Genomic DNA, 14,216 nt, shown 5'->3' with positions numbered 1-14,216 from the left:
TTGACCTATGGTATTGAAGCGTGCACCCTCACAAAATGATATTCATCAAGACTGCAAGCATCAGAGATTAAATTTCTTAGATCCACCATCCAGAAGACCAAGATGGACAAGTTAAGAAATGAGGAGGTGAGGAAAGAAGTTGGAATAAAGACATCCCTATTAGACCAAATCGGCACATCCAGACTACGGTGGTATGGGCATGTGATGAGGATGGAGCCTACGAGAACAGGCAGAATAATTCTGGAAAGACAGGTGGAGGGAAAAAGACCTGCAGGAAGACCTAAAACCCAATGAATGGACATGATCAAGGTTGAACTACTTACCAGAGGATGGACAGTGGATGATGTTCTCCATGACAAGTTGTATATGGTCAGGAAGAAGTGGAAGAGGCTCATTAACAGTGCCCAGGAAACTGGAGCTGTATACTGATGATGTGAGCAACACCCTGAGTACACGTTGCCTGTGATTAGTTCCACTTAGTGAGAGACACCTCAGAAATACCGATGCCTGTGATTAGTCCCACTATGTGCGAAACACCATGGGTCTGCGTTGCTAATGAGTAGTACCCTTATGTGCGAAACATCATGGGTTTGTGTTACCTGTGAGTGATGCCATTGTGTGTGACATACGATAGGTCTACATTTCCTCTGATTAGTACCACCATTAGAGAAACACCATGAGTCTATGTTACCTGTGATAAGTACCATTATAGGAGGAACACCATGGTTCTGCCTGCCAGTGATTAGTATCATTATGAGGGGCTGGTGACCTTTAGATAACAATGCATCAGGCTTTGAGAATTGGATCTACTGATTGTTTTTGTTTCACTATAATTTTTTTCAACATCATTTGTTTTAGATTCTAGTCAGTGGATAAATTTTGATGTTTTAATTTTAGTTTCGTTCATCTCTTACCATTAGGAACCGATGACCTAGCTGTTAGGCCCCTTTAAACAACAGACACCATCATCATCTTTTTTTTTTTCCATTCTTGTACTTCTGCCATTCATCAGTCAGGCCTTGCATCGTCGCAATTATCTTTTTTTTTTTTTGCTAGGGGCTTTACGCCGCGCCGACACAGAAAGGTCTTATGGCGACGATGGGATAGGAAAGGCCTAGGAGTTGGAAGGAAGCGGCCGTGGCCTTAATTAAGGTACAGCCCCAGCATTTGCCTGGTGTGAAAATGGGAAACCATGGAAAACCATTTTCAGGGCTGCCGATAGTGGGATTCGAACCTACTATCTCCCGGATGCAAGCTCACAGCTGCGCACCTCTATGTGCATGGCCAACTCGCCCGGTCTCTCAATTATCTATTGATTCTTCCTTGACCTTATCTTTCTTCAGCAGCCCTTCAGATGTCATTCTTCAGAAATGTCCCCTATTCATCCATTTTTCCTTCAGCCTTTTCATTTAGTCCTTGTGCAACATGTTCCTTGAAACAGTCCCTCGCTCTCTTTTCCTTTAAATTGTCTAGATCTCATCTCCTTCCTTTCTTCCAACATTCTATTGGCAGGGCAAGAGATATTTCATTGAATTTAGTTCCCTAGAAATCTTGTGATACTTATAGAGTTAATTATTAGTTAAGCCAATGCCAACTGAAGTTTATAGCCATAATTAGACTTAGACATAGGTCTTTAAAAAATATTTTTTTGAAGGCCCACTTAATCAAAAGTTCGTGTTTTCAAAATGATATATACGAGGGCCATCAACTAAAATGTGGAACTTGAACGAACTGCCCCACTCGCTCAACCCTCCTGACAGTCTTGGGCTCAGGGCAAATATTCAATCCTCTGCCCAGCACATCAAAGTTACTTTCATCAGAGGAAAGAACTTTGTTACATTGACCAATCTTGATGCATAAATGCCCACAAGAGACGTTTCCTGCTCATTTATCCTGTTAGAAGGACTTTCTTTGGAAGTTTGCCTTCTAGAAGTCTATGAAGAATATTAGTCATGTACAGATTCACTCCCCTGCCACCTGATTTTCAAGCAAAGTCTGCAGCAGTGAAGCTAGGGTTTGATTTGCTTTTTCTAAGGAGAAGTTGATCACGGTTGGTGTAGTTTTCTTTTTACCTTACCCAGTTTTTTCTTGGCTGAAACTGAACCAGTGCGTGCTACTAAAAATTGGGTGATTCAATTTACAGAACCTACAAATCAATCACCGCTGATCTGCATTTAGGGCTGTCACCCAGTGGCAGAATCCCTATCAGTTGATTACCTAGTCTTCTTAAATAATTGAGGTGGAAAATTACTGAACATCACCATTGGTAAATTATTCCACTCACTAATTTCTCTTCCTATAAATGAATATTTGCCTATATTTACAATCAGGTTAATGTGATTACCCCAATGAAAATCTTTCCTTATATCAATACCTAAGTACTTACGGTGAACTCTTGAGGTATTTTCACACCATCAACACAATAATTAAACCAAGAGGAGTTTTCCTTTTGGTGAAATTTACAACCTGACTTTTTATCCTGTTTACCAACATACCATTGTCTGCTGTCCATCTCACAACTTTGTTGAGATATTTTTTCATTTGCTCACCATCCTGTAACCACTCTATACAGTACAAGATCATCTAAAAAATCATTTTCTGTGATTCCAATTCTTTTCGTGTATCATTTATATACATCATAAAACATAAAAGTCCAATAATACTGCTTTGCAGGACCCCACTCTAATAGTTACAGGATCATATTATGTAATGCTTCACCTACTCTAATTATGTTAGTTCTATTTTCTAGAAATTTAGCCTCCTATTCAGCCACTCTTTCAATAACACTACTGTATCATAAGTCTTAGATAGGTCAATAGCAATACAGTCCAAATTATCTGCTATATCTTGCTGGAATCCAACAAGTTGAACCCCACTGGAATAACCTTCCTGAAACCCAAAGCATCTTCTATCAAACCAGTTAATGCAAATGCATCTAATATAATCAGAAAGGATGCTCTCCCACGGCATACATGCAACATACGTCAAGTTGACTGGCCTTTAATTAGCTGTTTTATGTTTAAAAAAAAAAAGCAGATATGGTGCCTCGGAAAAGGTTAGGGCGTCCCCTGCTAAAAGCGACGCGCAGCTCTTCAGGTGCTGGGGGAACTGTGAAAAATGGGCAACCAGCACCAAACTACATCAAAATTGCAACAGTTAATGTACTGACACTGACAGGAAAGACAGAAGAACTGGTTGACTTCATGATAGAAAAAGGTATAGCCATACTTGGACTGTGCGAGACCAAGAAGAGGGGTACAGGGGAGATCCCTCTGAGAAGGATACAGGCTGTATTACAGCGGAGGACCTGAAGCAAAAAATGGAGTGGCCATCATACTTAGAAGAGAAATCCAAGAGTATCTGGAATATACAAAGTACGTCAGCGATAGGATGATGATGATGAGACTCCAGTTTGAAAATGGCGTGAAAGATCTATTTCAGTTGTATGCCCCACAAACTGGTTGCATAGATGAACATCTAGAGGACTTCTTAGAGGAAGTGGAGAGACAGATAGAAGATAAGGAAGTACTATTGATGGGAGATCTAAATGCATAAGTTGGAATGGAAAGACAAGGAAAGGAAGATGTTGTAGGGCCCTTTGGATATGGAAATGTAAATCCAGAAGGCGAGTTGTTGGTGGATTTTTGCATGAGGAATCAAATGATTGTTGGAAACACCTGGTTTAGGAAGAAGAACAGTCAGAAGATTACAAGGTATGGCTGGGGAGACAGACGGACAAAGACCATGATTGATTATATAATCATAGAGAAAGAACACCGGAAGAACCTTGTAGATGTAACAGCCATGCCTGAAGAAGCCTTTGGTGGAGATCATAGAGTTGTGATAGGAAAACTGAAAGTTGGAAAGATTGAAAAACCCCAATTAAGAAGAGAGAAAAGAATTAAAGTATGGAAGTTGAAGGAGAAAAGCATACAAGAAGAATTTCAAAGGGAAATAATACCCTTGGTACCCAGACAGAGGTGGGGAATGTTGAAGAGGAATGGAAAATATTTAAGGAAGCACTGGTTGGATGTGCAGAAAAGGTGTGTGGTAGAACATCAGGAAATGTGAAAGACAAAGAAACACACTGGTGGAATGATAGGGTAAAGATTAAAGTGAAGGAAAAGAAAATGGCATGGAAAGCATGGAAAACATCTAAGGCTGAAGAAAGTAGAAGAAAATATGTGGAGGCAAAGAATTTGGCCAAGAATGTAGTGGAGGAAGAAAAGAGGAAAAGCTGGGCCTTATTCACACAGACATTGAGAGATGATACGCAGGGCAGCAAGAAATTACTGTATGGTATCTTAAGAAACAAAAAGAGAGATCAAGTAAACACCAGATTTGTGAAGGATGAAGGTGGCATAATTTTAACAAAGCCAGAAGAAATAAGAAATAGATGGAGAGAGCATTTTCAGAAGCTGCTGAACATAAGAACGGATGACAGTCATTCAATGGATGACCAGGAAAGGCAATTATTTGATGAAGAAATGGATAAAGAAATTACAATGAATGAAATTGAAATGGCAGTAAGAAAGATGAAGAATGGAAAAACTGCTGGAATAGATGAAATTTCAGTGGAGATGATAAAGGCAGCTGGAGCTGTAGGCCTGCAGTGGACATATCGGGTTCTCAGGAATGTCTGGGAGAATAAGGAGGTCCCTGAGGATTGGCAAAAAGGAATAATCATCCCAATTTTCAAGAAAGGTGATAAGAAAGTTTTGAAGAACTACAGGGGAATTACTCTAATATCCCATGTTGCTAAGATAATGGAAAGGATACTGGAAAGTAGAATAAGGTTGAGGGTTGAGAATCAGATACAGGAAAATCAGTTTGGTTTCAGAAGTGGAAGGTCAACAATAGAGCCCATTTTCATTATGAGACAACTAATGGAAAAGCATTGGGAGTACGGGAATGATATGGTGATGACATTCATTGATATTGAAAAGGCATATGACAGTGTCCCTAGGACGAAAGTTTGGGACAGTCTGGTGCAAAAAGGAATTGGACAGGGATTAATAAAAATGATCATGGCATTGTATAAGGAATGTTGTAGTTGCGTGCAAACACAAGTTGGCAGGACAAGTTGGTTCAGAATAACTAGTGGGCTGAGACAGGGAAGTGTTCTATCACCAATCCTGTTTACAATAGTAATGGATGACATCATGAGAACGGCAAAAGCAGCATATGGAGGAAGAGAAATGAACATGATGTTATTTGCAGATGATATTGTGATTTGGGGAGAAGACAACAGGAAGGTTCAAGAACAGTTGAATGTGGTGAATGGGAAGATTGAAGAATGTGGATTGAAAATAAGTGTAGAAAAGAGTAAAACTCTTGTTATGACTAGAGGGGAGAAAGAAGGGAAAGGTCAGATTAGACTTGCAGACAAGCCCCTGGAAGTAGTGGAAACGTTTAAATACCTGGGGAGTGAATTAATGGAGAATGCTCGACTGGATGCTGAGATTAGTAAAAGGATTCAAGCTGAAAGTTGTTTCTATCATAGTGTAAGAAATATGTTATGGGACAAAGATGTGCCAATGGAAGCAAAGGATACTATGTACAAGATGTATTACGTACCCATAACAACTTACGGAGCAGAAACTTGAACAATGACAAAGAAGGATGAGAGTCGAATACAGGCAGCCGAAATGAAATTCTTGAGGAGTATGATACAGAAGAGTAGAAGAGACAAAATAAGGAATGAGAAAATCCGGGAAGAAATTGGAGTGGAAAAAATGAATGATAGAATAGGGAAGAGCCGACTAAGATGGTTTGGGCACATAAAGCGAATGAGCGATGAAAGAATGCCAAAAAAGGTGATGGAAATGCAAATCCAAGGAAGGAGAGGCCGTGGACGACCACGATTGAGATGGAAGGATACCATCCAACGCAGCATTATAGAAAGAAACCTGGACTGGGACACAGTGTTGGAGGAGGAGTGGTGGAAAAACCGAAGAAAGTGGAGAGGAACCATATTTGCCCCTACCCGGCTACAGCTGGATAAAGGGAAATGATGATGTTAACACTCTTTCCTCTGTGCACTGGGCTACTATAGCCACTCTCCAATCATTTTGATATAGCCTTTTTTATGCAAACAGTACGTCAAATAAATATTTTTCAGATATGACAATGTATCCCATCCCATTGCCTTTAGTATATCTCCAGTGATCTTATCAATTCAGCTGCTTTTCTAGCTTTCACATTTGTATCATTTTGTAAATGTCTTTATTGTCATTGGTAAAGTTCAGTACCTCATCAGTAATAGTCACTTTCTCTACCATATTCCAACTGTCTTTATTTACTACTGACTAAATATTTCTGCCTCCTGCAAATCCTCACATACCGAGCTCGATAGCTGCAGTCACTTAAGTGTGTCCAGTATCCAGTATTCGGGAGATAGTAGGTTCGAACCCCACTGTCGGCAGCCCTGAAAATGGTTTCCCGTGGTTTCCCATTTTCACACCAGGCAAATGCCAGGGCTGTACCTTAATTAAGGCCACGGCCGCTTCCTTCCCACTCCTAGCCCTTCCCTGTCCCATCATCGCCATAAGACCTATCTGTGTCGGTGCGACGTAAAGCAACTAGCAAAAAAAGAAAATTCCTCACATGTACACTCCCCTTGTTCATTAATGATTCCTAGAATGTCTTTCCTAGAACCTGTTTCTGCTTTGGAGTTTCAATCAATCGGTCACTACTGATCTGCATTTAGGGCAGTTGCCCATGTGGCAGATTCCCTATCTGTTGTTTTCCTAGCCTTTTTTTGAATGATAACTTAAACATGAATGAGTACTTATACATACCCTTCCATTTTCCACTAAAACTCATATGACTATCAATTATGCTTGTCATCATGTTATTCTTAGCTGATCTTGTATTTTGCTACATTTATTTCCCTGGTTTCTTTCAATCTCTCCTTACTTTCACAGCCATTCCTTTTCTTTCTCATTCATAATCTCTTTATTTCTCAGTTATAACAGGGTAGGTCTTTAAGATTCCTTACCTCCTTTAAGGTTACTTACCTGTTTTATACACTCCTTGACAATTGTTTTAAACCTATTCTAGAGGTTGTTTATTATCATTTTCAACTGATCACAATTACTTTTTTCAAACTCTTTCATACCTGTCTTATCAACCATATAGTACTTCTTAATAGTCCTACTTTTACCTTCCTTTCTATCACATTTTTTAATACTATGACAAGAACAGCTTTGTACTCTCTTATACAATCTGTCACTTCAGTTACTCTATAGAGCTCATCTGGTTTTAAGAGCACTGTGTCTAGAAAATTCTTCCCTCTAGTTGGTTCCATCACTTTCTGATTCACCTGTCCTCCCCAGACCAAACTTATTTACCATTTCTTACTCATGCTTTCTGTCATTTTTATTACCTTCTCAGTTAACATTTGGTCAACTAGAACACCCACTAAAATCACATGCCTTTCTATGTTGTTCCCCATATAGCCGAGTATCTTACCCATTAATTCAGCATCAGCATCACCATCCAGGTCTGTACACATATTAAGTTTTATATTATCTTTATATTACCTTTATATTTATATTATCCTTACATCTAGAATTGTATGTGTCTCGTCCTTAAATTTTCGTAGCTTACAAATTCTTCTTTCACCAGTAAGAGTGTCCCCCTCCTGTCTCTACAATAAACACTCCATTTCTGGGAGCACATTTTTGTGTCCATAATGTAAGAGTACTTTTTCTGCCATGATTCAACTCCTATTACAATATCTGGTAAATGTGTATCTATTAAATTACTTAAGTCTATTCCTTTCATTACAATAATTCTACATTTTGTCACTAACGACTTTATGTCATCCTTACTTGACTTCCAGTTCCATGTACTCCTATCACTGCTCCCTAGTCCACTATGTTTTCCTGAATGTGCCTCCCTATAACTCTTCTAAGCAAACCCCCTAACTTATACATATCTATGCGGTTTATGTGAAGGCCATCTGAGCACAGATCCCTATCTTCTACCCACCCATTAGGATCTACAAATCTCACTCCCAGTTTTTCTCAACCCTCTGCATAGTCTCATTAAAATCCTTGATCTACCTCCAGTCAGTATCACTCCATACGATTGATAAAAACATGTGCTTCCTTAAACTTCTCCCTGCAGCCTTTACGAGATCTAACACATCCCAAACTGTGTTGGTACCTAGTTTTGTTTGCCTTATGTTGTTGGCACCAACATGGAAAATTATCACCTTCTCCTTACCTTACCTTCCTTCCTTCCTTCCTTCCTTCCTTCCTTCCTTCCTTCCCTTCTACTGTACATTCATCTTCATTTGCCTTAACCTAATTCCTAGATAACACTCTACCCTGGTTCTCTTTCCTCCACACACCATCCCCACATGCCAAAGAATAAAGTCCCCCTTGATCAGAGCCTAAATCCCACCCAAAAAATTAGCAACTAACTCTCTTTTTGTCTTAGCAGTATTCTGCAATAATTACACTATACGTCCTGGGAGTCGTATCTGTTGAAGACATTACAAATCTCACAGAGTAACCTCAAAAATACAAAGCATGCAAATAAATGCACTTCTAACATAAAACAATAATGACACAGGGCAATTACTATTCAATCAGCAAACAAATAATGCATAGAAAGTGTGGTTTCTATGAATGAACAATGTATCATATACTGTTGTCAACCATTGTGAAAATATTATGCAGAGAACTTGTTCTCCTCAATTTGCATGTGACTACGAGGGCTATTTTTTTTTTCAAGGTCCGATCGGTCGCGACAGTCAAACGCCCGCGAATATATGATGAACCGCTGCGCAGATGTGTTGCGCAACGTCTCTGAAATGACCGTTATGCGCCTTACCTCAGTTCCGTCAGTAGTGAACGTGCAGCGCGCTCGTAAACATGGCTACAACGATCGCTTCGCTCGCCAAGTGTGAAGTGCGCGGTGTAATTCGATTTCTTCAGGCTGAGGGGTGCAATGCAGCCGAAATTCATCGCCGAATAAGTCATGTGTATGGTGAAACGTGCATGAGCGACAGCAAAGTGCGACAATGGTGCAGGAACTTTACAGCAGGGCGTACAGACGTCCATGATGCAGGCGGCCAGGGAAGGAAGCGTGTGTCAACCGATGATCTTGTTCAGCGTGTGGATCAGGCAATTCGAGAAAATCGTCGGTTCACAATTTCTGTGTTGAGTGCTTCGTTTCCTGAAATTTCCAGGTCAGCTCCCTACACAATTGTGAGTGAGACACTTCAGTACTGCAAACTTTGTGCGAGATGGGTTCCGAAGATGCTGTCTGACCGTCACAAAACACAGGGAATGGGCGCCGCTTTAGAGTTTCTCCAGCGCTACCATGATGAAGGACCGGATTTTTTGAACAAAATTGTCACAGGGGACGAGACATGGGTTCATTTTGAAATGGAAGAAACAAAAGAGCAATCCAAACAGTGGATGCATTCGCACTCCCCGAGTAAGCCAAAGAAATTCAAGCGAACATGCTCCAACAGAAAGTGTATGGCTACTGTATTCTGGGACCGGAAAGCAGTTCTGTTGGTGGAATTCATGGAACGTGGTTCCACCATCACTGCAGCCGCATACTGTGCGACTATTCAACGTCTACGACGGGTAATTCAGAATAAGCGGAGAGGGATGTTGTCATCAGGCATTGTCCTCCTCCATGACAATGCTCGGCCGCACACTGCAGCTGCCACCACGAACCTCCTGCAGCGTTTCCAGTGGGACGTTTTCGATCACCCAGCATACAGTCCGGACCTGGCTCCATCAGATTTTCACCTCTTTGCTCACATGAAACGCTGGCTAGGAGGACAGCGTTTTGACACCGACAAGGTGCTGCAGACCGGCGTACAAAGATGGTTACAGGTGCAGGCGGCAACGTTCTATCAAGAGGGCATTGACGAGTTGGTACCACGCTACGACAAATGTCTCAATCTGCGAGGCGACTATGTTGAAAAATAGCTGTGATGTATCAGTAAGTGTTACTAATAGAAAAGTGTCAAATTTGTACTGCTGTTTCATTTCGTGACCAATCGGACCTTGAAAACAACATAGCCCTCGTATATCCCATCCTTGATGTAAGATGTTCTCTCTTGATTATTTTGTTGCTGCTTATTCTGTTCGATAACAATAAAACTGTTCTTTGTTTTGTTTTTTGTTAAATACAATTGTTGTACACATGATATTTAAATAGTTGTGATTGTTTATAGCTGGACGCTTTGGTTCCTGCCTGTGAGTTATACTTGTCCAGTCCAAAGGAAACAGCAAGTCAGACTCTGCTGGCAGTGGAACAAGCTGTAGCTGCCGCAATTGAGGGTTGCAGTAAGACCAAGGATATGGTTGCCAGGTACTAAACTCTCATATTGCATACATTAGAAATGTAAGGATGGAGAGATCATCTGATGTACTTGTGAAACTTTTTGCTCCGGTAGACTGCTCCAGCAGTTGCATGGGAGTGATGCTGTGTGGCCGGTGGACTGCTGTAGCAGTCATGCTTAGTTTGGCATTTCTGTGATTCGCTATGGTAAATTGCTGGAGAATTTTGTCCTTCATCATACAGTAGGATCTCAATGCATCATTTCTGGAAGTATCGTTTTCCCATATTCATCGTTCAGTTTATGCAGTGTTCTTCTGGCTATTTTCTGGTATTTCATATTTGCTCTACCAGTTGATACAGTTCTGTTTGTTAGGCCCCTCTTCCTGCTTTTGTAACTATTGGAATTTCATCAATCCTTGAAGATTTCCTGCCATGGATCTGTTGCAGTGCTTCGTCAAATTCTTCCTGCCTCCAAACAGTTCCTCAATATACCACTTCCATCATTGCTGTTGTTCTTCTATATCCACCAGTTGTTCACAGTTTCTCCCCAAAAGTAACTCACTGGCTATTTTTTTTTTTTTTTTTTTTTTGCTAGTTGTTTTACATCGCACCGACACAGATAGGTCTTACGGTGACGATGGGACAGGAAAGGGCTAGGAGTGGGAAGGAAGCGGCTGTGGCCTTAATTAAGGTACAGCCCCAGCATTTGCCTGGTGTGAAAATGGGAAACCACGGAAAACCATTTTCAGGGCTGCCGACAGTGGGGTTTGTACCTACTATCTCCCGAATACTGGATACTGGCCGCACTTAAGCGACTGCAGCTATCGAGCTCGGTCACTGGCTATTGATGCAACACTAACTCACTCAAAACTGACCATGTCTTGCCAAGTTCGCTCTTTATGTAAGCCTGCAGTAGTTTCTATTTCCAGATCATTCTGGGCAGATTCTGTATTGTTAAATCAGCCTCCAGGTTTTGGCCCACTCATATTATTGCCTCTCATCCTTCTCCCGTCCCAATCTCGGCTTCAATTGTCACATTATTTTAACAACAATGGTGTATGGCCTTCGGAGAGGCCTGGTGCAGGTCTTTTGATTTGTTGCGTGGTAGGCGATCTATGCGCCTATGGAAATATGGCCCCACCTATGATGAATTCTAATGCTGTAGTTGGTACCACACAGCCCCTGAACCATCGGAATTAAAAGTTCATTTGCATACTTTTTGTACTTTTAGGCTGAAGTTTTAAAAATATGTATTTTTAAATAGTCATCATCAGGACATAATCTTATGAGTCACTTCAATACTGACGAAGTACCAGTCTCAAAGGGAAACATGTGCAGTTGGCACAGTGGAACCTCGATTCTCCGTTTTTGGAGGGACCACGGGAAAAAATGTACAACACGGGAAAACGGAAAATCCGGGAACAAATGAACCATCAACAATTTGGCTAAACATCACAAAAATGAAATATGTATACTTATAATATTACAAATGCTCCTAAACCAAACCAAACTACAGCCCCAATGGGCCTTCCGCCTACCAAGCGACCGCCCTCGGTCCAAAGGCCTGCAGATTACGAGGTGACGCACGGTCAGTGTGATGAATTCTCTCGGCCATTATTCCTGGCTCTCTAGACCGGGTTCGCCATATCACCATTAAATAGCTCCTCAATTAAAGGTACCGTAATCATAGAATGACTGAACCTGGAACCAGCCCTCATATCCAGGTAAAAATGCCTGACCTGGCCAGTAATCGAACCCGGGCCCTCTGGGTGAGAAGCAGGCAAGTTAGACCACAGGGCTGGCTACAAACGTTTATTAGCGGTACGCAACGTAATAATCTCGAAACTTTACATTCAGTTTTACCGGGGAAACTTCGTCAGTTTCGTCTGAAAACTTTGTCATATTCGTTTGAAAACTTCTTTCAGTTCAGCAACTTTGATCAGCCAAACTCTTCGAAAAATCTAACACCCGTTACGCCAAGCCAAACAACAATCGACCACAAGTAGTTTTTCATTCTCTAATCTAATAAAATAAAGCACATTAGATACAAAAGCGTCCAACATGATGGCAAAAGCCTTGTTTTTTAAATCTTTCATTATAATTTGGTCACCGGTATACTGTTCCTAGTCAGTTTATGGAAATCTTGTACCGCATAAACTAGGCCAACATTGACTTTCAAAGGTTATGTTGAACACGAGAATATGGTTTTGAAAGTATCAACAAATACAGTAGAGACAATACGCAACACTCAGTGAGATATCGAGGGACAGCTATTAGAGCTCTCGCTCTAGCGGGTAGACCTGAGAACTACTGATTCTGTCATAAGAGCACGTGTATTTATGTGTGAAGTTTTTGGTGTTATTTGTGCCTTTTCAGTGAGTTGACATAATTAAATAGTAGCGTGTGTCATTCCTTGATATCTCCTCTCAACATGAGGGCAAAGGTATGTGCTGTGTTTGGCTGCATTAACTATGAAGTAGAGAAGAATGCGCGGTCTTTCTTCCGTTTGCCTCGTGACAAGAAAATGTATTAATATTGTGTTTGCACATACTGTATATTCTTCCAGTGACAAAGAGATTTTTATAGTACTTCATAATCTTCTGACCTGCTCGACCCATATTTTAACTGGCTTAAAATATAATACGCATATTTTATTGTATAGTGCAGCAGTTAAACTTCAATACCGATGAGTTGTTGTAGGTGTGATCTGTGGGTTTTAAAATGTCACAGAAGTGATTTGGATAAGGTGTACAAGAAAGAAGGGACGTCACGCTTATATAAGAATTATAAGATCTGTTCAGATCATTTCCAGGCCAGCCACTTTAGAAATCCTTGACTATACAGTCAAGGGTACGTTACATTTTTACTCTAATTGTACGTAAATATTCCTCAAAGCATCACTATCAACAACATTTTCATACTTTTCTTTATTTTGTCTCTCTTCTCAGATTAAAGCCGGGATTTTATAGATTTTCTTTCTGTTAGTAGGCTTCATGTTAAGAGGAAAATTGTCCATCTTTTAAATGTTGATTCATTGCATCATGTGTGTAAGGAATGTGACGATATTTTTATTGAAAAGTGTCTTAATGTGATGATACAATGTTTTTTAAATGATAAAAAAGACAAATCTAACTGTAAAAGTTCAGGCAGGAATGCTAAAGCAAAAAACGTAATGCATAAATGAAAGATCAAGCCATTTCACAGCAGTCCATTTTACATCTTGTTTATATGTCTAATTTCAGTCTTTAAATAATAACCTTTTAAATAATTCTTCATTCATTTATCCAGAATTGCTTTAGCAACTTCGAAGTTAATATCTCAATAATACTTTCTTTCTAGACATAATTTATTTATCCATTTTCGTATATGCATTTCCTTTGATATTTGAATTTAGCGGGCCGATGACCTTCGATGTTAGGCCCCTTTAAACAACAAGCATCATCATCATCATTTGAATTTAGCGCAACTTTTCAGGTCAAGTCACTAGGAGCACCACCGTCGAATTGTCTCCCATTTTAACAAGGCTAAATCTGTAAGTGTCGCGTATTGTCTCTACTGTATTTGGTATCAATCCTCAAGTTCTCGAATGCATTATATTCAGTTCTGCCCGTCACTAATCACAAAAAATTGGAAAGAGAAAAAATATCATTAACACTTCCGAAATTACGATTATTCGCGGCCTTGAACTCAGCTGGAAAGCACGCTCACTGTACAAGTTGGTACGAGTGCGAAATGATACATTTTTAATGTAACGTGCCCAAATAAAACGACTGCAGCTTTTATAATATTTTAACACAAAAAAATGAAATTCCCAGTCTTATACAGGGTGGCGCACGAATAGTTGACACATTTAATTTTAGAATAACAAATTTATTTTTCACAGAACACTAATGAAATTTTAG

At 40.2% G+C, this 14,216-nt stretch overlaps 1 protein-coding gene across 3 annotated transcripts in view; it reads left to right on the top strand.

Annotated features, from left to right (window-relative positions):
- LOC136865996 (PTS-dependent dihydroxyacetone kinase 1, dihydroxyacetone-binding subunit DhaK) overlaps positions 1–14,216 on the top strand; it is a 380,683-nt gene that overhangs the window by 364,010 nt on the left and 2,457 nt on the right. For all 3 annotated transcript variants that reach the window (XM_067142600.2, XM_067142599.2, XM_067142602.2), the window contains one exon: positions 10,208–10,344. In XM_067142600.2, coding sequence (XP_066998701.2) covers positions 10,208–10,344 — 137 coding nt within the window. The remainder of the gene's footprint in view (positions 1–10,207; positions 10,345–14,216) is intronic.

The sequence above is a fragment of the Anabrus simplex genome, chromosome 3 (assembly GCF_040414725.1).
Source record: "Anabrus simplex isolate iqAnaSimp1 chromosome 3, ASM4041472v1, whole genome shotgun sequence".
NCBI lineage: Eukaryota > Metazoa > Arthropoda > Insecta > Orthoptera > Tettigoniidae > Anabrus > Anabrus simplex.
The sequence above is the reverse complement of the archived record's forward strand: the minus strand, read 5'-3'. Positions and strand labels throughout refer to the sequence as shown.